The 27,219-nt window shown below is 38.0% G+C and overlaps 1 protein-coding gene across 1 annotated transcript in view; it reads left to right on the forward strand.

Annotated features, from left to right (window-relative positions):
- LOC127645600 (glypican-5-like) overlaps window positions 1-27,219 on the forward strand; it is a 223,718-nt gene that overhangs the window by 153,659 nt on the left and 42,840 nt on the right. The window contains exon 7 of the mRNA XM_052129262.1: window positions 14,420-14,555. Within this exon, the coding sequence (XP_051985222.1) occupies window positions 14,420-14,555 (136 nt within the window). The remainder of the gene's footprint in view (window positions 1-14,419; window positions 14,556-27,219) is intronic.

The raw sequence follows: 27,219 nt of genomic DNA on the forward strand, positions 1-27,219 counted from the left end.
TCTTGCTCCCTGTCTGTCTCTTCTCTCTTCTTCTACTTCATGTCAATGCAATTCCATTCAAAAGGCTTTATTATTGAAGTTCATTCTATTTCTCAGCCTCTGTTGTCTTAACTTTTGTCTTTTGTCTGTCTCTTAGCCTCTATCTGTCTCACATTTGTCAGTCTGTCTGTCTGTTTCACTTTTTTGTCTGTCATTCTCAGTCTTTGTCAGTCTGTCTCTTTTTTCTCTCCTGTTTCAGTTTTTATCTGTCTAACTGAATTCTGCCTGTCTCACTTTTTGTCTGTTTTTCTCAATCTTTCTCAGTCTCTGTTTTTCTGTCTCTCTCTTTTTTCTCTCTGTCTGTATTTTTGTCTGTCTATCTTTCTGCCTGTCTCACTTTTTGTCTTTCTCTCTCAATTTTTGTCAGTCTGTCTCTCTTTCTTGCCTGTCTCTTCTATCCCTCTGTCTCAGTTTTTATCCGTCTGTCTCTCTTTCTGTCTATCATTCCATCTCACTTTTGTCTCTCTTTTAATCATTGTCTGTCTGTTTCTCTTTATGTCTTTTTTCATCAGTCTCTCTCACTTTTTGTCTATTTTTCTGTTTGTTTCACTTTTTGTATCTCTCACTCTTCATCAGTCTGTCTCTAACAGTCTTTCTGTCTGTCTTTATAAGTCTGTGTCAATCCCTCTCTCTGTCTGTCTGTCTGTCAGTCTATCTTTTTTCTGTCCATCTGTCTCACTCTTTGTCTGTCTCTCTCAACTTCTGTCAGTCTGTCTCTCTCTGTCCTTTTTTTTTTTTACAGTTTATCTGTTTCACTTTTGTCTATTTCTGCCTGTCTCACTTTTTGTCTGTCTCTCTCAGTCGTTCAGTCTGTCTCTTTCTGTCTGCCTCTTTTTTCTATCTGTTGTCTCGCTTTTTTCTGTCTATCTTTCTGTCAGTCAGTTAATTTTTTTGTTAGTCTGTCTCTCTGTCTGTCTGTCTGCCTGTCTCTTTCTATCTGTTTCTCTCTCCTTCTTAAATTATGTCTCTCTCTCTCAGCCTTTATCTGTCACATTTTTGTCAGTTTGTCTGTATGTCTTCATCTCTTTCTGCCTGTCTGTCTGCCTCTCACAGTCTTTGTCAGTCGGTCTCTTTCTGTCTGTCTGTATTTTTTCCGGTCTGTCTATTTTTGTCTCTGTCAGTCTGCCTTTCTCTGTATATCTATCTGTCTGCACCTCTCCTTTTGTCTGTTTCTCTCTCCTTAATTCTGTTTGTCAGTCACTCTCTCTCAGCCTTTTTCTCACTTTTTGTCAATCTGTCTCTTTCTTCCTTTGAGCCTGTCTCCCTCTTTTTGTCTTTTCCTTTAGCTTTTATGTCTGTCTTTCTTTTTCAATCTGTCCCATTTTTGTCTTTATATTCCTTCTACTTTCTGTCAATTCATTTTCATTAAAAGGGCTTTATTGGCATGATTGTCAACAATGCAATATTGCCAAATGTGAGAAGCAATTATCTCCCTCTCTCAGCCTCTATCTTATTACATTTTTGTCTGTCTGTCTTATCTTTCTGTCTGCCTCTGTCTCATTCTCTTTCCTGTGCTTTATTTTTGACATGACACAAGTTACAATGTATTGCCAAAGCATTTTAAAGGTTACAAAGAATCAAACTACTCTCTGTCAGTAGTGCTACTAGACTGGTCCAGACAGGCTCTCATGAGGTGATGGAGACCGGCTTTTTAATGGTGGAGCTGTGAACCACACACACCCCAACAGTGTGCATCTGTGTTTGTGTGTGTGTGTGTGTGCGTGCGTGCGTGCGTGCGTGCGTGTGTGTGTGTGTGACTGTTCATGTGAATGTAGAGTATGACCTAAGCAACAGCAAAAAAACAAAAAAAAAAATCATCAGGGAGTCGTGAGAAAGCAAGCTTATAGTTCTGCCTCATACACACAGTACAAACACACAGCTGCTCTATTGCGCTTAAATGTCTTAATAATATCTTCTTGCATGTTTGGCAGCTCTCTGGTGAGGTATTGTCCTTTTTTCAGATTAATAAACCTGATCACTCTCTCTCTCCTTCTTTATTTCTCCCTCACTCTCTCTCTCTCTCTCTCTCTCTCTCTCTCTCTCTCTCTCTCTCTCTCTCTTTCTTCTTGATGCAAGGGTGTGATAAATATGTAATATTTGACCCTAATTTTGGTCATTAACTGCTGGAATGTGTTCTTAAGCCTCAATGTTTTTTTCAACAAACCAGCATGAACTGTTAGCCAGTAACACAAACACACACACACAATTACACACACCTCAACCTGCTCTTGCGAGAGGATCAGTCGCTCTGGAAACATGGGATTTACAGTCAATAGAAACTGTAGCACACAGAGAGGAATTTAATCTTGTACATTCCATTGGACCTGTGTGTGTGAGCTGAATAAAAAAAAGAAAAGAAAACAACACTGAAAACATTTAAATATCTTGATTAAATAACTAATTTGTCTTTGATTGCCAGAGTAATTCCACGGTGGATAGCAAAGACATTACTGCAGCCCCTGTACTTCCCACTGTACTTCAAAACCACTTTGAACTTATCGATTACTGATCAATAGCAAAAAGGAATATGAAATAGACAAACAAGCTTTCTTACACATTCTCCTGTGTCAAGCAATTATTCTTTGTACTGTTAATAATGGAAGCAAAAAAAATCACAGCCAATCAATTGAAGTTCATGTTTTGCTTATATATATATATATATATATATATATATACATGTATTTGTGGTCTGTCGATGTAACACTTTAATTCAGTGTGCTTAATTATATAACAAATAACCCATTAATAAAATTAACACGATTAATCATGTTCACGGGCCATTGTAAGGAAAATTCCTACTAGGGATGTCCCGATACCGATACTGGTATCAGGTTTGATACCTGCTCATGTACTGGTACTCATAAAAATGCTCTTGATACCAAAAACCAATACATCTGACTTGCGAATGTCAGTACGTAAACATTCAGCACACAATACTATTTTTTTGTAAAAAATGTCCTAGTGTGATTATTTAACCACAAAACTTGCGATTTAATGAGATAAATATATATAGTTTGCATGTAATTCAAAGCACTTGTGAATGTGTGGAGACAGTGTTTTGCTGACGCTAGATGCTCATACCTGTTAAAGCTCCTTCTTGGCTCATACAAGGAAAACACTATCATATGCATCGCACGCACTGTTTGTAGCAGATGACAGTAAACAGAGTGCAAATTCACATTGTAGCACAAGGCACATACAGAGCACATACTTATTTAGTTATATAGCAGCCTTTTGGGGTTAATTATCACTTTGAGTCACGCAACGACTGGCTTTTCCAGAGTGTGAAGCTGCCATCATAAGTCAGAGCTCCTTGGTCAAAACAACACAGAAACACTTCAAAATAAAAGCTACAGTTATAGGAAAAAGGTATGACAGATATATATATATCACTACTGTAAAGTTATGTAATATTCACTGTAATACAGCTACTGCTACTACTACTACTACTAATAATAAATCAGTAGTCATTTTTTAAACATAAGCAGTATCTAACAACTGTGATATTGGGACATCCCTGATTTCTACCATTGGAGCAATTCATGCTTGAAGTACCACCTGTTTACTCAAGGGGGCAGTAAGCAAAACTCCAGCTGTATAGGGCAATGCGCAGCTTGAATAAACAACACTGAGTACAGCACAAGATAAGAACACGTTCTTACTTTCAAACACAGTTTGATGAAGTATAAATACGATCCCAGTATCTTATGACATGTTTTTCTAAATTTCAGACTTGGTTTAACTTTACACAGCGACCCCAAAACGTATATTCCCTGTCTGTCACTTACTCGATGTTGTGTCGATGTAGTGACATTAGGGGTTCAATCTTGAGAGCCCCAATCACCTTTGCTTAAAATAGAAAAGGGCAATGAGAATTGGCTAGTGGAAATTGCATGCCACTCTCCACCCCGGGCATACGGGTATAAAAGGAGATGGCGTGCATCACTCATTCAGATTTTTTCTTTTGAGCTGAATGCATGCTTGTGTTCATCCTCTCACCTTTCGCTTACACTGCTGAATTTTAATATATGGCGCATATCAGCAGTCACCCTCACACGGTCGCCACACCATTCACTTCACCTCGTCAGGGTGTTACCCCTGTTACCTAATGGAGGGAACGAGACATTGTGTCCCTCCTGCCACGGCACTGAACCGGCCGCTGACATGGCTGGGCCTCTATAGCCTACTCAGCATAAATCTGAATGAGTGACGCACGCCATCTCCTTTTATACCCGTATGACCAGGGTGGAGAGTGGCATGCAAATATCATTTGCCAATTCTCATTGACCTTTTCTATTTTAAGCAAAGGTGATTGGGGCTCTCAAGATCGAACCCCTAATGTCAGTACATCGACACAATGTCTCGTTCCCTCCATCACTTGTTAAAACAAGTAACCCAGATGCTTATGATGTGACTCAATCAAAGTGAGACACTCAAAAAGCATCTATTTGACGCAGATGTACTTCAACTCATCCTTAGACAAGCCCTTATACTAATCTCGGACTGATTGACCAATTCAATTGCAAAATAGATTGCAGTGGACTGTAGGCCAATGATAGGCTCATGTTCAATAATATATAAATAAACAATATACTGGATTCTAAAGCCATTTTTGGTTGTTTATAATTTTTATAACATATACTGTATTGTTTTATTTATGTTTATTTAAATATAACTATTTGTAATTATTTAATCACTATATTATTAATTATTGTTATTTGGGGGGCTTTCACAGCAAATATTAACCTATGTGATTAATGCGATTAAATAATCAACATACATTGTAATTAATTAGATTTACATTTTTTATCTATTGACAGCCCTTATTTTTTCTTCAAAACTGAATTTTATTTTTCAACTTATTTTTATTAACAGTGTAGAAGGACAAAGGCAATGATAAGGAAAATGGGAAATGATTCAAACTCTTGTTACCCAAACGAGTACCACCACATAACATTTGAGATTTCACAGTGGGAGGAGCAACCCAGCACAATGTGAATAAAATAAAAGCCAAGTGACTATCGTCACATGTCGCTTGTCGCAGCCACTACTGGCTAGGTTGAAAGATTTGATTACAATGGAAGTAAATGTGATTCATGGCTTGTCACTTTACCTTGTCTTGCCAGCCTGGGTACAACACAATGTTAATTTCTGACCATTCCAGTGGGATGCAGATCAACAAATGGCTTGTAACAATAGTCGCTCTAGCAGTGACTTCACCCATAGTGATGTTTTTACTGTAGGTTGCCCGATCTTGCTTTGGGAGAAATCTTGATCATATGTCTATGCTGGCCGTGATTTGTGCTCTCTCAGGGCGAAAGTTCTGGCCCTGATCTTCTGTGTACAGGAAGAGAGGGACCCACAAGCGATGATCTTTATTTGTGAATTGAACTCCCTTTATACAGTATTCTTTAGCAGTGGAGTATATGTATAGTGTGTATGTGTGTGTGTGTGTGTGTGTGTCAGAGATGGAAAGATAGCGTCTCGTATTTCATGTGACTTCCCAGTTTGCATAGCTTTGTACTGGCTAAGATTCTGACCTTTTGCAGTTTTTGCACCAAGCAGCCAAACTATAAGGACTGGTTGATCTTTCAAACTGTTGAAATAAACAGTGTAAATAATTTAGTGGAGGTTTCTAAGTCACACATCACTATTAGTATTGCTCAAACTTAGGGCTAGATATCTAAATAAGCCCTCAACTCTATTAAACTTGTTCTATTTTTGCTACAGAGTGAATGATACTTACAATTGTCTGTCTCTTTGCAGAGAGGTGTATTATTTTTACGTTAAGCGATCAGACTTTTGTTTTTTCGCCTGCCGGACAGTAAAGCGGGCGAAAAGATCCCATAAACATACATAGAGGGAGCCATATCTAGCACAACTCTCATTTTCAGGAAAATATAGTTCAATACATCCACCTCTATATCAAAACAAAAACTCAGTCATACAGAGAAATTAAATGAACATTTATTTTGTTCTAATTGGGCTTTCAATAATTAATTGTAATATTTTTGTAGTTAGCAGGATCAATCTCATATTTTTAATTTGGCTGAAATTCACTTTTACATTTTAATTAAAAACAATTGTCCCTTTCAAAATTAGGTACTTTCAATTTTAAAGCATTTAGTGCCTCGTTTAAGGGAAGAAAGCAAAATATGTATGAAAGATATTGTCAAATAATGTTGCATCAGTCCTTAAGTAGTGTTTTCATTAACTTAAGTACCATAGAGTATTATGCTTGTACATGATTTCATGGTTTAGAGAGTTTTGATGATAATTAAATTCTGCCGCACAAAAACAGCAAATTTACAGAATGATTGAAGTAGGTGTTTTTTTATAAAAAATTATAAGCTATAATTTTCTGCCTTTAAACCCTCCAAAACTTGGCCCAATTCACTTCCATTGTAAGTGTCTCACTGTTACATCAAATTTTGCATTTCTTAAAGGTGCAGTACTGTATGTAAATTTCAGAAACCCTTGTTATTAATGACACCTGTGGACGTTAAGCATACCTGTCCACATTTAGGAACCAAAATCCGGGAGACCGGGGGTGGGGTGGGGTGGGGCTGGATGGCTGAGGCAGGCTAAATACATATAAATTGTGCCATTGTGATTTTATGTGCTGAGTAACATAATTTTTCCCACTTTGTCCGATATTAATATCAGTGCAAAACACTTTGCAAAAGGCGTGGGCATTGTCAATATGGCTTCGAGATATGAAATTAAATTCTTCCATCCTGCTGTTGTAAATTTATATGTATATTTAGTTTTTTTTTCACCAGAGCACCACCTGAGTTTTCTCCTCACATCTACCAGTGATGCTTGATTCAACTTCCAGTGTCTGCTACCCGCGCAGATATCAACAGCCCAACTGGGTTGTAGGTTGCCAGGTTGAGGTCACAAATGGGTTGAAATTTGTACAATGTGTCGATTGTGTTAGTAGGATGTGTTTCATACAAGATCTTGCAACTGTACAACATTGGAATAATATATTGATGTAATTATTCATATAACGAGGTTTGGGCCATACAAATTACGAGAGTTTCTCGGGAGAAATAACAAAACGGGAGGGGGGCAGGAGATGGGTGTGAAATACGGGAGACTTCTGGGAAAAACGGGAGTATTGACAGGTATGCCGTTAAGTGAACTGCAGCAGCTACCTGTTGCTCGTGTTCGTGCACACACTCCATAAGGACGTGATTGAGCAAGCTTCCAAACAACGACATAACGTACAAAGAGACTGAACGTGATTCACCAACATCATGCTAACAGATGAGGTAGCATAATTAAAATGACAGTTATGATTGTTTTACTACAAACTTTGAGACTGTATATTCTATTAAACTCTCCAGTGCTGGAACAGGGCTAAAACAAAGCATTTTGCATTATCTTGAACACTCTCTATCATTATTGTAGTTTACCTTGCTGAATAATTACAGATTAACATTGTTTATGTCAGTTACTGTGAATCAGCATATCTGACTTTTAGTATAAAGAGAAAATAATTTAAATTATTTGAAGGTTACGAAGCAAGGTTGCTTGTAATTCGTCAACGTTAGCAGGCAAGATCAAGTTAGCTAAAATTACACAGATCAATCCTTATGGCACTATATTTCACATACTTTGCAGTTATGTAAGCTTACCTGTCCAAAAAGAAGAACACCAATTCAGGGTCTGTTTTGATCCCCAATACCGAAGGAATGTCCCTCCAGGAATCAAATGCCCTGCAGATGTTCGCTCTAGTTTTCGCTCGACCACGATCAAGTTCCCGCTAAGCCAGATGGGATTCAGTAGAGAAATGTTTTTTTGGTTTTTTTTTGGCCTACTCTGAGTTTGTGTAGGAGTCGGTTTTGTGCTGGGTGCTGGACATTTACTGGTTTCCATCTCTAAGATAACATTACCTAGTATTGCAGACTGTTGTCACTGTTGAACTGTGGAAGAGAGGAACTAAGTCAAGGCTTTTGGGAGCCTGCGTAAACATTACATCCATTGGATTTTCCCGGCAAATCCGACCCGCTCCTTTTGCATGGAAATCAGTCTAAAGGCTTTAATAGGCAAACTAAGAAGTCCAGGAAGGGCTCATTTTTAAAACTGCGTTACAAGCCGTTCACACATTGGCAAAAAAAGGGTGAATATTACATGAAAATTGTTACATATTGTACCTTTAAAGAAAAGATGTAACTTATTATTATGATTTTTTTCTACTAATCAACATTATGCCACAAAGGCTGTCCATTGAGTTTAACTTATATTGAACACTGAATATTCCTTAAACGTGTAAACACTGGCGGCACTAGTTCCACTTATGTGTTGATGTGTTTGTAAACCACTCTCTTATACCATTATTCAGAGAATTACAGGTAAAGACAGATTTTAATGATTGAGTCTTTAGCCAGTAATAAACTGTAACCATGGTCACCACAGCCTTTCATTCTTTACTTAAATCTTTATAGTGTGCATAATTAGAGTGCTTTTGCAAGAAATTAGTCTAGAGACGTTCATCGGTGTGGGCTAAGTTACTGAATACTGAACAGGTGTTGATTTGTACGGTAAACAGGGGTGGAAATATGTTAATTTGCTCATTGTTGTGACATCATAAGCATGACTTTTTCAACCTGTTTTGGAGCTTAGTTTTTAGAAATGGTTTGGGTGAATGGGAAGGGAGTTTAAGTTGTTAATATAAGAAAATGTCTACATAAATCAAACTCGAACGTATTTCAGAAGAGTAAAGAAAATCATGTTTTGCTTTATATGTGCCCTTTAATTATGCTGGGGTGCCAAGATATGTGTATTATGTTTATTAATAGTGAAGCAGAGCATGTACTGTGTACCTGCCTACCAAAAAAATAGATTAGTAGACAGGAATAGGTTGGATAGCACCCTGTCCTCATGACCTGTAGTTTAAGATGAAGCATTATGTCAAGATTAAATTATACACTCTGCCTAGATTGTACATGTTCGTAAAATATTTTTCAATGCATTCATGTAGAGAATGGATTCCTAGCCTTCTTTGTCGGCTAAGCTCATATACCTAAAATATTTACTTTACAAAAATATAAAGCAACCCCTGAAATATTTACTTTATAAGTAAGAGAGATCTTTTGTTATTGATATGATGTTATTTGCAAATTATAAAATAGTTTTAATCAAATAAGTATTTTTTTATTTTTTATAAGATCATGTAAGTGTACTCTTTAGTTTTAATTTAATTTAATTTAATTCAGCAGTTGCATTTTTTTTTTGCAATTTTGCAAACTCCCTGTCATTCCTTTGTGATCCCTTAGGGGTTTTGCGATCCTCCATTTGTGAAACCTTGACTTTGATATCAAATTCTCCTAAGAGTTGCTTTGGATTTTAAACACTGGAAAATCAAAATGCTCAGATGCACATGAGAAATGTAGCCACTTTACACTCGGATGTGTGTTTTATAATGTTGTTGTGAATTTGTAAAATGATCAGTCCTCTCAGATTGAAGCCCTCTGTAGAATTATCTATGGCAAAAACGTTAAAAATGAGGCTGAAAACTTTTTTCTACATTTAATTTAAAGGGATAGTTCACAGAAAAATGAAAATTCTCTCATAATTTACTCAACCTCACGCTATCTCAGATATGAATGGGTTTCTTTCTTCTGCTGGACACAAATTAATACAATGCAAGAGAATGGTTGCCAGAACTTTGAAGCTCAAAATCAATTTAGTAGGTGTTGGTGATAAACAGGTCAATATTTAAGTCCTTTTTTACTATAAAAGACCAGTAGGTGGTGATATGCATGAAGAATGTGAAGTAACATTTTTAGTAAAATATGGCTTTTATATTTATCTGTTTCTCACCCACATGACCTATATGATAGATGGCTTCTTAAGATATGGATTTAAACACCGAAGTTGATTGGATTAATTTTATGCTACCTTTATGTACTTTATGGAACTTCAAATTTCTTGCCACGGTTCACTTGCATTTTATGGACCTACAGAGCTTAGATACTTTTCTAAAAACCTTTGTTTGTGGTCTGCAGAAGAAAGAAAGTCAAACACATTTGGGAGGGCATGAAAGTGAGTAAATAATGAGAGAATATTCATTTATGGTTGAACTATCCTTTTAATATCAATTCAACAGAAAATATGATTTAATCCGATTTTAATGATTGGATACAGTCCAATACCTCTGAGGTGGGACAGTGACAGATATTTGATGTTTTTAAAACCTCCTACTTCTCATGCTAAGTTAATTTTATGTTAAATAATAGTTATCTAAATTATGTAGGACTTCTCATAATATATATATATATATTGGGTCTCTATATGGGTGTCTCTTTAAAAGTATAGTGCGCCAAAAAAATTCAATTCTGTCATCATTTACTTGACCTCATGATGTTCCAAACACATATAACTTTCTTTCTGTCTTGAGTGAAACACAAAAGGAGAAGTTTGGCAGAAAGTCACCATTCACTTGAATGAAACTGTCAATCTCTAACGTTCTGCCTAACATCTTCTTTTGGGTTCCATTGAGGAAAGAAAGGGTGAACTGTCCCTTTAAATGCTTAAAAAAAACATTCTGACCATAGTGCACTGTAAAAGTCCCCTCTACAATGTTGAAATACTGTCTCCAGAGTCTGGTGAGCGCCAATCAAGGTTACAAGTCATCTTCTGTGTTTGCGTGAATCTGCACGTGGCTGTTTTGGAAAGGTCATTCATCTACTCCCATGTGTGTTATCAGGACAAAGTTAGAAACCACAGACGTGAATGTTCAGTCATGCGTGTGTGGTGGTTGTCATTACTGTCCATTAATATCTTCTGTATATTTAACTGTCTGTCTGTTTGCCAGTCTCTCTTGCTTCTGTCTGACCTCCCATGCTTATCTATAGAGCCACGTCTCTCGCTGGCTGACTTATAAGCCCTGGGCAGGGGGTGAAATGTCACAATGAGTGCACGCAGCCTGCCGACTCCTGATTGTGCTGAATCAAAGGTTAAAGGGTCATCTGAGTTAGACCTTTACATTGACATTTATTTCCCTGGTGGGCACTTCTGTGACTTCTAAGGAAGTGTATACTAAAGAAATGTGATGACATTTAGTCCTCAGCAGGTAGCGAAAGATTAAAATCAAATACTTTACCTCGCTACACTCAAAAGTCTTTTACTGGACTAGAGGGGAAATCGTGAGTGAAATGCCAGTGGAAAGATTAACATGTAGTGTTCAAGTAGAATGGATGGATGACTCCATAAAATCTTAGACCAGTTGTAATAATGCTTTTAATACAGAAATTATATTATCCATGTAATCTTTTTAATAGGGATAGTTCACACAAAAATGCTAATTCTGTCAACACTTATTCACCATAATGCTGCTCTAAATCCAAATCCAAATGCTTTCTTTCCTTTGTGCACTACAAACTAGTTTGCTAGTCTCAGTCAACACTCACTTTTATTTCCTGTAAAATGAATGGTGACAGGGGAAAACATCTCAGATTTCCAGTGTGGTGTTAGACTTTTGGACCCTGATGTATATATAGAGAATGTAAAGAATTAAAATAAAGATCTTCAACCCCAATTCTGAAAAAGTTGGGACAGCATAAAAAATGCTAATAAAAACAAAAAGGAGTGATTTGTAAATTATATTCACCCTTTGTTATATTGAAAGCCCCACAACTAGACATGGAAGCGCAGCGTCGTTCTAGCGGGAAGACTAGCAGCTGTACATCATCACATCATTAGCTGGGTAATTCCTAGCCAATTGCATGTAAGCCATTGCTTTATAAGTCTGCTCACAATCTATCACATTGCTGTTTCAGTGTGCTAACCGGCAACCTCCACCACCCCACCACCACCAGTTGAGCCCCATCCCATACGGGGGTAGGCTTCTCGCCCCTGCCTCCTATCTCCGGCAGGATATGATGGTTCCGAGTGCAACTCACTCGAACTGCCAGACGGGGCCTACGCCAAAGAGAGACATTACTTTCTGCTTTACATTTATCAAATAAATGTCATCTTAAACCTCACTCAAGCCTGCGTGTCTTCCCGATAGAAATAATATGATGTTTTACCTAGTGAATTTTATTGTTTTTGGAAAATGTACAGTAAGATTAAATCAGATGATTGCAAAAAAGTTGAGACAGGGCCAATTTTAGACTAATAACAATTTGACGAGTTTAAATAACAAGGCAATGTGAAACAAGAGATGTTAAACAGGTGTGGTAGTTGTTTCATAATACTGTATACTGTATAAGGAGCCTCCAAAAACAGCCTAGTACTTCAAGAGCACGGATCATTCAAGACTTGTCAATTTGCTAACAGATGCCTCAGCAAATAATCCAGCACTTTGAGAACAATGTTCACCAAAGACTAATGTGAAGGATTTTGGGCATTTCACCCTCTAGACTGCACAATATTGTTAAAAGATTCAAGGAATATGGTACAATTTTGGTGCATAAAGTGCAAGACAAAAAACACTTCTGAATGCGCGTGATCTCTGATCCATCAGACATCACTGTCTTAATAAATATTATTAATCTCTAATGGATATCACGAACATAGGCTTTGGATTACTTTAGTAAACTTTTGTTAGACAACATCATTCGGTGCTGCATCCATAGATGCAAGTTAAGACTTTACTATGCAAAGCAGAAGCCATACATCAACACTGTCCAGAAGCGCTGCTGACTTATCTGGGCTTGGTCTCATCTTAGTTGGAAAGTAGAAAAGTGGAACTGTGTTTTTTGGTCTGAAGAGTCCACATTTCAAAAAGGTTTTTTGAAAACACAGCCATTGTGTTCTCTAGGCCAAAGAGGAAAAGGACCATCCAAGCTGTTATTAGCATCAGGTCCAAAGGCCAGTGTCTGTATGGGCCAGAGGTGTGTCAGTGCCCATGGCATGGGTAAGTCGCACATCTGTGAGAAAACCATGAATGCAGACAGATATGTACAAATTTTGGAGCAACATATATTGCCATCCAGCACCGTATTTTCCAGGGATGTCCTTGCATTTTCCAGCAGGACAACTTCAAACCATATACTGCCCAGATTTTAAGTGCATGGCTGTGTAAGCAGAGAGTTTGGGTGCTAGATTGTCCTGCCCAGAGTCCTGACCTGTCTCCAATTGAGAATGTGTGACACATTATGAAGCGCATTAGATGGCAATGAAGACTCTGTACAATTTTTATTTATTTCACTTCTCATTATCTGTGTGTTATTGGGATATATATATATATATATATATATATATATATATATATATATATATATATATTATGCAACAATCTAGGGTGACCATACATCCTCTTTTTGACCTGAACAAAGTGATCAAATATTTATAATCGCAACCTCGGTATGTGACCTATAAAGCTGGCACTTGCGTGTCAATGTCAAAAAAGTCAGAAAATACAAGGAACATGAACACAGGTGAACACGAACTTATGTTCTCTTTATTCACATATTATCCTTACTCAATATTATGTGGAGAGCACAAAACGTCAGCCCAAGGAAAGGTTAAAAATCTGATCTTTAGGGAAGTATGCTACACTTGGCCACATCAGGAGGACGTAAAAGTGTGTAGTATAAAAATTATTTTGTATTGGCTCTGATCTTTTTTGTTTTCATTTTATGTTATTGTGTTTTAATTTATGGCCATTTTTAACTGTATTAATGTTACTATTCATAAAATGTAATATTTGCATTTAAATTATAAATGTATATTATGTATTTAATTATACATTCATGAATAAATGTTATTTGTGTAAAATGTATAATTATTATTTGTTTGGTAGTAACATTGCAAATGAATATAATCTTATTAAGTAGCTTCAATGTAGCTAGATACTTTTTGATTGTAACTTGTAGTGTAGCTAACTATTTTTTCAAAAGAGTAGCTAGACTGAGTTTAACTACTTTAAATTATGAGTAGCTTGTCAAATTATAGTTTCAAAGTAGTTTCCCTACCACTGTTCTTGGGGAAATTTAGTCATGCCTGACTGCGAACAAAGCATTTTTTACAATGACATCGGTAACCAATTTGAAGAACCAAAACTTGTTTTTACTATTATTTGTTTCAGGGCCGGTATCAAGATTCAATCTTTGGGGGTCAATTTGATCTTTAGGCCAAGCAAGTGGTTGTCTCTTCATCAGACCGTGATGGGAAGTCAGATGTTTCTGGCGAGGCACAAAAAAAAAAAAAAAAAAAATACATGTCCATGATTTGTTTGTTCCTGCAACTAATTAACATAATTTGTTTGGTGCAACAAATTCAACAAACAGATGCTGAGGGGATTCACTGCTAGTGGCTGCTGAGTTGTTTTTGTTGTTTATCTAGCTTTATTGGATTTGCTCTGTACGCAATGATGTACTCCTACACTTTATATGGCTAAAAACAGATCTAACATGTTTTTTAGGAGATCCAAGTGGTCATGCCAGGTGTGGGGAACATTGAATTCTGGGACGACGATACAGGCAGTGGGGCGGAAACCAGTGGTGAATGTGATGATGAGGATGCTTGTGAAGGCTCTGGAGAATCTGTGTCCACACCCGGTGAGTACAAATGAAACAACATACTTTCAGCAACACGGTTCTCTGCTAAAAGGACCATTATGGATCTCCGTGGCTGAGTTAAACTCAGATAAACCTTTACCTTTATACCTACGCTTATACCTGTACTTCTAATGAGACTGAAAAATAAACATCTTCATTGAGTCGGTATGTGTGGTTTCAACATATGATATAGTTCCTCAAAGGTTTGGTTGATATAAACTGATGTATTCATGATGTATTCACAATAACTTTGCTAGTGATATATAGCAAAATCAAAAGTAACAATCAGTATCTTGTGTGGCCACCAGTTGCATTAAGTACTTCAGTGCATCTCCTTCTCATGTACTACACAAGATTTGCCAGTTCTTGCTGTGAGATGTTACCCCAATCTTCCACCAAGGCACTTGCAAGTTTCCGGACATTTCTGATGGGAATGGCCCTAGCCCTCACCCTTCCGATCCAACAGGTCCCAGATGTGCTCAGTGGGATTGAGTTCCAGGCACTTCGCTGGCAATGGCAGAACACTGACATTCCTGTCTTGCAGGAAATCACGCACTGAAGGAGCAGTATAGCTTGTGGCATTGTCATGCTGAAGGGTCATATCAGGATTAGCCTGCAGGAAGGGTGCCACATGAGGGAGGAGGATGTCTTCCCTGTAACGCACAGCATTGAGATTGCCTGCAGTGACACACCGCCCTAGACCATGACGGACCCTCCACCTCCAAATCGATCCCGCTCCAGAGTACAGGTCTCAGTGTAATGCTCATTCCTTCGACAATAAACACAAGTCTGACCATCACCCCTGGTGAGACAAAACTGCAACTTGTCAGTGAAGAGCACTTTTTGCCAGGCCTGTCTGGTAAAGTGAAGGTGTGTTTGTGCCCATAGGCAACATTTTTGCTGGTGATGTCTGGTAAGGACCTGCCTTACAACAGGCCTACAACCCTCAGCCCTGCCTCTTTCAGCCTATTGTGGACAGTCTGAGCACTGATGGAAGGATTGTGCGTTCCTGGTGTAAATCGTGCAGTTGTTGTTGCCATTCTGTACCTGTCCTGCAGGTGTGATATTTGGATGAACCAATCCTGTGCAGGTGTTGTTACATGTAGTCTGTCACTACAAGGATGATCAGCTGTCCTTTCTGTCTCCTTGTAGCACTATCTTAGTCATCTCAAAATATGGACATTGCAATTTATTGCCCTGGCCACATCTGCAGTCCTCATGCCTCCATGCAGCATGGGCATACCTGGGCATCTTTCTGTTGGTGTTTATCAGAGTCAGTAAAAAGGTCTCTTTAGAGTCATAAGTTTTTATAACTGTGACCTCAACCCTTAGTGGGGCCGACGAACGCATCATTACAGCGGAAACAACATAAAATTCTCCATCATTTTGAGGCATACAGATAAGTGTAAGACATCATTAGAGACTATAAAGGGTCTACTTTTATTTATGTACACTCACAATAACAACAAAACCTTGTGCTTTTGTAAAATAAAGAAAATAAAAAGGGTGAGCTGTAAGCAGTCTCTGGGTTTGCGAGTATATATCTGAAACACGTCACAAAAATGAACTGAAACTCTGTGAGTACTTATCACACAAACATGAAACATATGTCTAAAGAAAGCTTAAAATGTCTACTTTTAAATAAAACAATTCAAATTTAAAAAAATATTCTCCTGCAATGTAATCTGTATGAAACTAAGCGATGTACAGTTTTTAAATGCACAGCTAATTATACCTAATGTGATCACACCCACCAGCAGAGTGCACTATTCATAAGCTAATGTGCTGAGACGATCAAATGAAATGATAAACGCCCCCGACTGTGCCTTAAAAACAAAGTAATTCATTTTTTTGCGCGTTTGAAAGACAGCACGATACACATGTGAGAAAACTCCTGGATAGTGACGAAGAGTTAACATTTTCCTTAGAAGAAGCGCAAGACTAAATCAGCATATTATTATGATTTCTGAATGATCATGTGACACTGAAGACTGCAGTAATGATGCTGAAAATTCAGCTTTGATCACAAATGCATTTTACAATATATTCAAATAGAAAACTGTTCTTTTAAATTGTAGAAATAGTTCAAAATATCACTGTTTTTACTGTATTTTGGATCAAATAAATGCAGTCTTGGTGAGCAGAAGAGACGTCATTTAAACTGTAGTGTAGGTTTAAAATTAAGTAAAGTCTTTATGTAAAGAAAATGTATAGTCAGATTACTTCTTTTAACTTAAAACTTGATTTTGATCATTAAGTCTCCTCACATTTATTCTCTTTCTGTCACATTCCTCATTGATAGGCCCAGGGGAAGGGTCTTTTGTCTCCTCAGGTATGAATTATAATCAATATTCATGATCATTCATGCCTCCTCACATATGACCTTTCTAACACTAAAAGTGTCTTACAAAAGTTAAATTAACTATATAGTTTTGTATGAATGAGTGATCAGGATGGTTTTCACATAATTTTGTAGCAAAAACTCTAGGCTACAAGATCCAGTTCTCAAAAGGCTTGTGGACAAATGTTTAGTATGTGTTATATGGCCTTATTTCAATGACTTAAAAACCATGCATAAACATTATTTTCTCAAAAATACAAACATGTACACACATGTTGCTCACATATTATTTTAGCAGAGTTTGTGCTGAATACAGTGTTATCATACTTTAGCCATTAATGTGTTTTTAAGCAACTGAAAAAAGCACAAATGTCAAGGCATGTCAAAACTTCTCCAGGGCCCAAAACACCCTCAGACCCCTGAGGGTTAATTGTCTACCATCTGTGAGCTGTTAGTGTCTTAATGACTGTTCCACAGTGCATGTTCAGTATTTGTTTATGGTTCGTAGAACAAGCATGGAAAACATTGTTTAAACCCTTTAAAATAAAGTTTTTGGGATTTTTACAAAATTATCTTTAAAAAACATTGTCCTGAAAAAGGGACGTTTCTTTTTTGCTAAATGTATTTTTTTATATATATGTATACACTCACCTAAAGGATTATTAGGAACACCATACTAATACTGTGTCTGACCCACTTTCACCTTCAGAACTGCCTTAATTCTATGTGGCATTGATTCAACAAGGTGCTGAAAGCATTCTTTAGAAATGTTGGCCCATATTGATAGGATAGCATCTTGCAGTTGATGGAGATTTGTGGGATGCACATCCAGGGCACGAAGCTCCCGTTCCACCACATCCCAAAGATGCTCTATTGGGTTGAGATCTGGTGACTGTGGGGGCCATTTTAGTACAGTGAACTCATTGTCATGTTCAAGAAACCAATTTGAAATGATTCGAGCTTTGTGACATAGTGCATTATCCTGCTGGAAGTAGCCATCAGAGGATGGGTACATGGTGGCCATAAAGGGATGGACATGGTCAGAAACAATGCTCAGGTAGGCCGTGGAATTTAAACGATGCCCAATTGGCACTAAGGGGCCTAAAGTGTGCCAAGAAAACATCCCCCACACCATTACACCACCACCACCAGCCTGCACAGTGGTAACAAGGCATGATGGATCCATGTTCTCATTCTGTTTATGCCAAATTCTGACTCTACCATCTGAATGTCTCAACAGATATCGAGACTCATCAGACCAGGCAACATTTTTCCATTCTTCAACTGTCCAATTTTGGTGAGCTCTTGCAAATTGTAGCCTCTTTTTCCTATTTGTAGTGGAGATGAGTGGTACCCGGTGGGGTCTTCTGCTGTTGTAGCCCATCCGCCTCAAGGTTGTGCATGTTGTGGCTTCACAAATGCTTTGCTGCATACCTCGGTTGTAATGAGTGGTTATTTCAGGCAAAGTTGCTCTTCTGTCAGCTTGAATCAGTCAGCCCATTCTCCTCTGACCTCTAGCATCAACAAGGCATTTTCGCCCACAGGACTGCTGCATACTGGATGTTTTTCCCTTTTCACACCATTCTTTGTAAACCCTAGAAATGGTTGTGCGTGAAAATCCCAGTAACTGAGCTGATTGTGAAATACTCAGACCGGCCCGTCTGGCACCAACAACCATGCCACGCTCAAAATTGCTTAAATCACCTTTCTTTCCCATTCTGACATTCAGTTTGGAGTTCAGGAGATTGTCTTGACCAGGACCACACCCCTAAATGCATTGACGCAACTGCCATGTGATTGTTTGATTAGATAAGTGCATTAATGAGAAATTTAACAGGTGTTCCTAATAATCCTTTAGGTGAGTGTATATATATATATATATATAATATAGAATGGGCCGACAGATTCAAGCTGATAGAAGAGCAACTTTGCCTGAAATAACCACTCGTTACAACCGAGGTATGCAGCAAAGCATTTGTGAAGCCACAACACGCACAACCTTGAGGCGGATGGGCTACAACAGCAGAAGACCCCACCGGGTACCACTCATCTCCACTACAAATAGGAAAAAGAGGCTACAATTTGCAAGAGCTCACCAAAATTGGACAGTTGAAGAATGGAAAAATGTTGCCTGGTCTGATGAGTCTCGATATCTGTTGAGACATTCAGATGGTAGAGTCAGAATTTGGCATAAACAGAATGAGAACATGGATCCATCATGCCTTGTTACCACTGTGCAGGCTGGTGGTGGTGGTGTAATGGTGTGGGGGATGTTTTCTTGGCACACTTTAGGCCCCTTAGTGCCAATTGGGCATCGTTTAAATTCCACGGCCTACCTGAGCATTGTTTCTGACCATGTCCATCCCTTTATGGCCACCATGTACCCATCCTCTGATGGCTACTTCCAGCAGGATAATGCACCATGTCACAAAGCTCGAATCATTTCAAATTGGTTTCTTGAACATGACAATGAGTTCACTGTACTAAAATGGCCCCCACAGTCACCAGATCTCAACCCAATAGAGCATCTTTGGGATGTGGTGGAACGGGAGCTTCGTGCCCTGGATGTGCATCCCACAAATCTCCATCAACTGCAAGATGCAGCACCTTGTTGAATCAATGCCACGTAGAATTAAGGCAGTTCTGAAGGCGAAAGGGGGTCAAACACAGTATTAGTATGGTCTTCCTAATAATCCTTTAGGTGAGTGTATATATATATATATATATATTACATTTTTTTACCAGATTTTTCTTGTAATTTTCTTCTTGCATTAAACATTTTGGTAACACAACAAACAATATATTTTACAGCATTTGGTTCATTGTCATTTAATTTAATAATATTTTTATGCATATATAAACAGTATATCACTCAGTCCCAATTCTTCATGACATTCATGTTGAGTCTTAGTAGTGCATGAGTGCTTGTGTTTGAATTTGCCAGAGCCTTTGTTACATGGAAATACTTTTAGGAGCAAATCAATTGCCAAAAGCAACATTGAAGATCTCACAAATAGTGACATATTACGTTGCTCATGTACTCAGATGTTTAAATGACTACAGAGACCTCACAAGGGTGCAAAGTGATTGTATGACCTTCACTGGCTGTCTCAAAATGCAGGTGCTTAGGTGGTACATGTCGTTCCATCATTGCTAAATTGGCCACTAAAGGACCCCTGTTTTCTGCTCCAAGCCGTGACACATGACTGTGTCACACATAACAGTGCTCACTATTGATCTTACCTGTGTAACATTCTTTAATGACTTTGAAACCTAATCTTTACTTGCCACCAAAATCACACCGCTGGGCCCTCCAGTAGCCATCCTGCACTCTCGCACCCATTTACCCAACTCTGTGGTTACCCCTCTAAGTTGCCACACATGAAAACCACAGGAAGAGGATTTCCTGTGTCATCAGCTAAAAAAAATTCCAGTTGTGAAGATGACAAGGTCAATGAGAGCAAAAGTGAGTGGGAAAGGAGATTAGATATGAAGTATGATGTCCATCCATCACTCAGTCTCTAGCTTTAGCTGCGGGTCTTTCATCCACTACTGCTCTGAGCCACTCTCTCTCTCCTCCTCTGATGCTCTGGCAGGCCGTATCAGGTCTTCCTCCACCATCACTATAATGAGAGATAAGTGTTAGTTCATGGACCCCATCAGATATATGCAAATATTTAAGTAGTTTGAGAGTATAGGGAAACTAAGTCGATTGCATCATCATTCCCCTATGGAAAATTTATAAGAATTATACTTCCTGAACCAGACTGTTGTGCTCTACTCATACATTACAAGTACTACAAGTCTTCTGAAGCCATGCAATTGCTTTGAAGGATATCAAAATATTGCATATTCACGCATCCTATTCAAACTTGAATAATGACTTAAATTTAGTTTGGTTCCTCTCTATAGCTATCATATTATTTCTGTTGCTGTTGTCCTTTTTGGTCATCTTAAAAATCACTGGAAACTTTAGTTTTATAGAGAAAAGCAGCTTGGACATTTCTTGAATAAATGATGGGTGAACTATCCCATTAAATAGAGAGCTAATCTGTCAGTCAGAGGAACTGCTGTAGAACTAACAGTGCCTAACACAACAGAACAACTGCTCAGGGCAACTGCGAGAGGTCAACTGCATTAAGCCTCCTGTCTTGAAATGTTTTTGGAGATACTGCATCTGTTTTTTTGCACAACTGCTCTCTCTCACTCTCTCTCTCTTCTCTTCACTCTTGGTTTGCTCTCTCCCTTTGTTTCTGGTTGCACATGCCAGGCCAAACACATGCCCAGTTTTGCCACGGTGCTTAACGGTAAATATGTAAACCTATGGAGCAAACAAATACGGAATGTTCTCAAATCTGCCACCCTCTGTGCTACAATAGTAAGAATATGATCTTTTTATACACATATTTCTTTATTTATTTACTTCAGAACTAAATCAACATGAGGGGTTTAAGCTAAAGAGATTTTCTGTTTGAGCATCTGGTCACAATACAGAAGTAAACCTGCTGACCAAAAGAAATCTGCAAAAAACCAATGTGTCTGTTTTCCCTCCAACTGTCTTTTGGAAAAAGAGACACACATTTCTAAGGGTTAGATGTTATGATAGGTGCTCTGGATGTGTTGTGTGCCAAGGGATGTATTTTTTGCTAGATTATGTTGAGGCATATCGATATGCAGATGTACTGGATATGTTTGAGTGCTTTTACTTTAGTGAATTTGGAGTCTTTGAGGTAAAAAAGACTGACATAGGTGGCATTTGTGATTGAAAGCGACGTTTAAAATCTAGTGGCAGTTGGTGACCATTAACATTGGTTACATTTTTTGTTTTATACAAAATGCTTTGTTTTTGTGTTTATTATCAATATAAGCCTGATCAAGGTCCCTTTAAGGCAAGTCAGTGTATTCTTTAGCTGTCATTATACAAGTAAATTGGCCACAGATTCCTGGGATTGACCAAACATTGTCCCAAAGAAATACTCCCCCTTTTACGACATCACATCTTGTTTCTTCATGTTCATGCCAGTTAAAGTTTCATGAATCCCAATTTCGAGGTCAACATTTCACAAGCTTGCCATCGCACGCCTCTCACTTGACCCCTGAGCTTGTGCCCCATGGTGTTGTTGTCATGACGACAAGGCATTTAAATTTAAATTGCCTTCGTTTGACAAGGCCATGGCACTAGGCCTACAGGCTCAGTGTGATAAAATGCTTTGACCGTTGACCCCAGGTTGTTAATTCATTTGCAGATGTGTTCCACACTGCTTGTGTCAGAACAGAAGCTGAACATTTAGATCATTAAGCCACATCCCACCACTGGTTGAAATGAGCGGGGTCGTAGGTCATGCACTAAGCTGTATTTCATCATTGGATTTGGCTGACACCACAAACAGACACCTTGTTATTTTTTAAGTAACTGTAGATATTTATGGCTATATCAAATGCCCATATCATTATGACACCAAACAGCTGTTACATTATTTAGCATTGATATGCTTTACAGTGATTCTATCTTCATGGTGAAGGCCGGTTCATATTGCCTCAACAAACGGCTACAAGCACCAAAGTATCCCTTGTAAGCATCTCTTTAAGACTAAGTGTTGACTACAAAATCAACAAATAATATAACTTATTTCTAAGAAAAAAAGTGTGTGTTTGTAATCTTGCTCTGCCTCTGAAATGACTTTCCTTATTTTGCTGATGTAATCAAGGCCATGCTCTCTATTGGCTAATGTTAACCAATTGCCAAATAGCTATTTAGGCATTGCTTTACTGTTGTAGGTAATGCAGCCTTTCTCAAATCAATAGTTCCAGTTAATGTTAAAGAGATAGTTCAGCCAAAAATAAACAATCTCTCATCAATTACACACTAATTATAAAAGTAACTGGAAGCAGTATAAAAGTAATCCATACAACATACAATCCATACAGCACATGGTTAAATCCATGTCTTCAGAAGCTATATGTTAGTTGTGGGTGAGAAACTGATAAATATTTAAGTCTTTTTTTACTATAAATCTCCACTTTCACTTTCTTCTGCTTTTGTTTTTGTCGACTTGCACTCTTCGTGCATATTGCCACCCACTGGGCAGGGAGAATAATTTATTGTAAAAATGTACTTAAGCATGGATCTGTTTCTCACCTGCACCTATCAACTTGCTTCAGAATATATGGATTAAAACACTGGAGTTGTATGGATTACTTTTATGCTGCTTTTATGTCGTTTTTGAAGCTTCAACGTTTTGGCCACTATTCACGTGCTTTGAATGCACCAAAAGAGCTGAGATATTCTTCTAAAAATGTTTGTTTGTTTTCAGCAGAAGAAAGAAAGGGATCTAGGATGGCATGGGTAAATGTTGAGAGGATTACATTTTTTGGGTGAACTATTCCTTTATTTTAACATATAATCAAGTCCCCTTCTTTTCTTGTCAAATTGCCAGTTTCACAAAGAAATGCTGTCAATTGTGTTACAGATGTCTTTTCATGTTGACAAACTGTCTTTAACCATGTGGATACACATGACCTATTTAGACAGATATGACATGTTCCTGAACTAAAGAAATAGATCACCCAAAAATTAAAGTGTCAAAATTACTCAAGCATGCCACTGTGATCGAGCTTCTCTCATAGCACTATAAACGTGCAATGGACATTAAGATTTCCATGGAAAAATTACTTAAATTCTGGGTTGTTTCTGACCAAAACCCATAATATGCCATTAGAATATGACGCAGCAGTCATGCATCTATTTTTATGACACCTATGTGTCCTTTTTTAAGCTTTAAGGTATGTCAGTTTCCACTGCCATGCAACTATACCTTTAGCATTCTTAGATGGTCCTGAAAACAAACAAACAAACAAACAAACAAACAAACATTATTTTTAAGCAATTATTGTCCACACCACATCCCTAAGAATAACCCTAATAACCATAACTAACCCCTTAAATCAGAGGCAAATGAATGTTTAAGAATGTTGTTCAAGACCCTAAACCTAAAATCTTATTGATTGCAAGGAATTTTGTTGTCCTTCTTGGTTAAATCATGTTACGTTTATGGACACAATGATTCTAAATGTCAGCCTGTAGCAAGTGTTGATGTGGTCCATTCTCCTCAGCAGATGAACACATTGATCTATATTTACTCTTCTAATCCTTGTGTTTAGTATTCTGTGGGTGTTGAGGCTTCTTTTGTTTTATGAGTTCTGTTTGCATTGTCCTGGAACGAATGCCAGATTCATTTCAGGCCCATCACTGATTTATCACTTCAGAGGAATTTGTGGACGAGCTCCAGCCAAAACTAAATGTTGGCTGCCGCTGACACACCAACAGTTTAGCAATTATTGGATGACCGCTAAACATGACGTGATGAGAAACATACCATAACATGATCATGAGACAAGCTTAACTTGGGCTCAATGCTATTATTTTTTTACCGCTCAAGACAGTGGTGATGGTGTAGTGGGCTAAAGAACATAACTGTTAATCAGAAGGTCGCTGGTTCAATCCCCACAGCCACCACCATTGTGTCCTTGAGCAAGGCACTTAACTCCAGGTTGCTCTGGGGGGATTGTCCCTGTAATTAGGGCTCTGTAAGTCGCTTTGGATAAAAGCGTCTGCCAAATGCATAAAATGTAAATGTAAGACATGAGATCGCAGACGATGGATTTTATTCTGCAGCTAATAGCTTTCTGTAGGCTAGCATGTAATATAGATCAGTGTGTTTGTTTTTCTGTTCTGATGGTAAAAAGGCATGTTAATGCCTGGTGTAAAGGTATACTTAGTATAGAACTTTGCTACAGAATAGTTCTGTTGTTGTTCTTCACCTCAAAACATGCAACGTAACGAGCAACATTCATATCCAGCTACTGAGGACTGTTTCTCAGCCAACTGTTTTCCAGGATTCCACCAATTTAATTTTCCGGAAGCAGTACTGCAAACATACTCAACGAACTATCACTGTCAAAGTGCCTTGTTCTCTTGACTATTCCCAGTCCACAAGTCTTCCTTCTGTCTTTTTACTATTCAACTGTGTTTCACTACTTTATGGGGCCAAGAGAAAGCCGACGGCCATTTCAGACAGCTCATTATTGCTGATCACTCTCCATGTTGTCTTTTGTTTATGGGCTTGACTATTTGGCTACCATGACAGAAGATGGATGGTGGGATGTTTTCAGCTTTCCTCCTTTCTTTCTCACTCTGGTACTCTCCTCTCCTCCAAAATACCAAATTCCCTCACCCGGTAACCAAAGCTGGGAACTCAGAACTCCATCTAAATGTCTGTGGGCTCAAATGGGGCACATGGGGTTTCTGGAATTTTCAGGGTCTCTTAGCAACCAGTACTAATGTGGCAACAGTGGTTCTGAGAGGGCCTCAGTGACTGGATGTGGAAATTGGGATTAAGAGACGAGAATGAGAGAGAAAGCATGGGAAGTGGACTGGACAAGGAAGACAGATTTTTTTACATAAATACTGATTTCTTGTAGATATACAACCATTCCAGCCTTCCTCATTAGGGAGCATGGGTGGAACTAGAGGTGAGCTGCCAGGGCTTAAGCCCCAAATGTTTTCAGTAAAGTCACAAATATTTGTATCATCTTGTAGTGATTTCAAAAGTACCAGTGCTTCAGTATTAAGATGCTAAAATATATATCTATATTCATTGTAAGTTATATACAATTTTAATTAATGGTACCGGTCACTGCTACATGTCGATGAGTGATGATGACCAACTGCAGCCTGTGCCAGCCAGACTTCACTTCAGTCTACTATGATGGACATGATAGAGGATGAATTGGTGCAAACTCCAAGATATGGGATTCTACATGTGCCACTGTCTGAACCTTGGACTCAGGATGAACTTCACCAAAATGACCTGCTATAAGCATCCAACCAGACTGCTATGCCCCTCACCAATTGTTACCTTTATCATCTTGGTCTAAGAATGGACTACACTCTTTTAAAATGAAAGACATATGCAACGAATTAACTGGCAACAAAAGCCTTCATCGGCCAAATAAAAAAGGAAACTGTATCTACATGCACTTCCACAGTTAATAAAGGATGATTTCAAAGACTTTGGCACCAATCTTACAGTTCATACAAAATCATTTTCTTTAAACATTGGCATTCAATTGAACCCTAACATTTAATTGATTGATTTATTGACAGCTTTATTAATCCCTGTGGGGGAAACTCATTTGTTTACTTAGTTTACTATGTTAACCATGACATGTTCCTCACATAAATAACTTTTATTGGCATTATATTCATGCTGTTTATCCAGAAGGGTACTGGTCCCCATAATGAGCATTGATTCTCCAAAGGTTATTTTTCTCCATTTACCAACATCTTATCGAGTTTTTTGGCAGGCTCACTGGGGGTCTATATATAAATATTATTTACATATTAAGACACAATCAACAATCAAATTTTTATCAAATAGCACAATGATGACTAAAATATTATTGCCTTTATTTTCTGTTAAAGCATAATTTATAATAAAGTATAATGTCCTTTACAGCTGCTTTGAAATGGCATCTGTTGTGAAAAGCGCTATACAAATAAAAATGACTTGACTCTTTACAGTACCGATACAGTATATTGGTATAAGCAAGAAGAGCACTCTAAATTGTGGGTGTGTGATTGGTCAAAATGCCTGTCTTGGTCAGATATTGGAAGCTGTGTTGAGTTGTTTTATCTAGATGCATTAAGTAACAAATATTTAGATATAACCCTAAAAACAAAGAGTCACACCCTGTCCACACCGGACGCAAGCGTCCCATCATGTCAAAAGCAATAGAAACCATTATAATCAATGATGCTGTCTACACTGGAAGCGGAGAGTAAACGGATGTCCTGTTCCATTTTGCGCTGCACGCGCTGACTATACTTCTGCCAGTAGTTACTACTTACAACACAAATAAAATAAAACGACAGCCTCAAGTCGTTGTGTAGTCGTTGTGTAGCGGACATGCCCATTGTTGACAGTGTTAAACATACAGATGTGCTCGAGGAATTTGCAGAACTTTTAAATCACAAGCCAGGACATTTGCATTTTTTACTAAACTCTTTTAAGACATGATGGCAAGAACCTTGCAAACTTTGGCAAATCCAGCAACTATAATTTGTTCATAAGCACAAGTTGTATACATTTTCTAGTCTGCTATTTTCTGAACTGAATTAGAACACCTGAAAAGTTAATAATAGGCTATAAAACAGTCAATTATATACAATGGCCCTTATTTACTAAATGTGTGCGTGCATAGAAACACTTACAAACTTGACAGAGATTTTGAGAACGAAAAATACATATAGCGTCTATTAAT

This window comes from Xyrauchen texanus, chromosome 6, assembly GCF_025860055.1.
Source record: "Xyrauchen texanus isolate HMW12.3.18 chromosome 6, RBS_HiC_50CHRs, whole genome shotgun sequence".
NCBI classification, from domain to species: Eukaryota; Metazoa; Chordata; class Actinopteri; order Cypriniformes; family Catostomidae; genus Xyrauchen; species Xyrauchen texanus.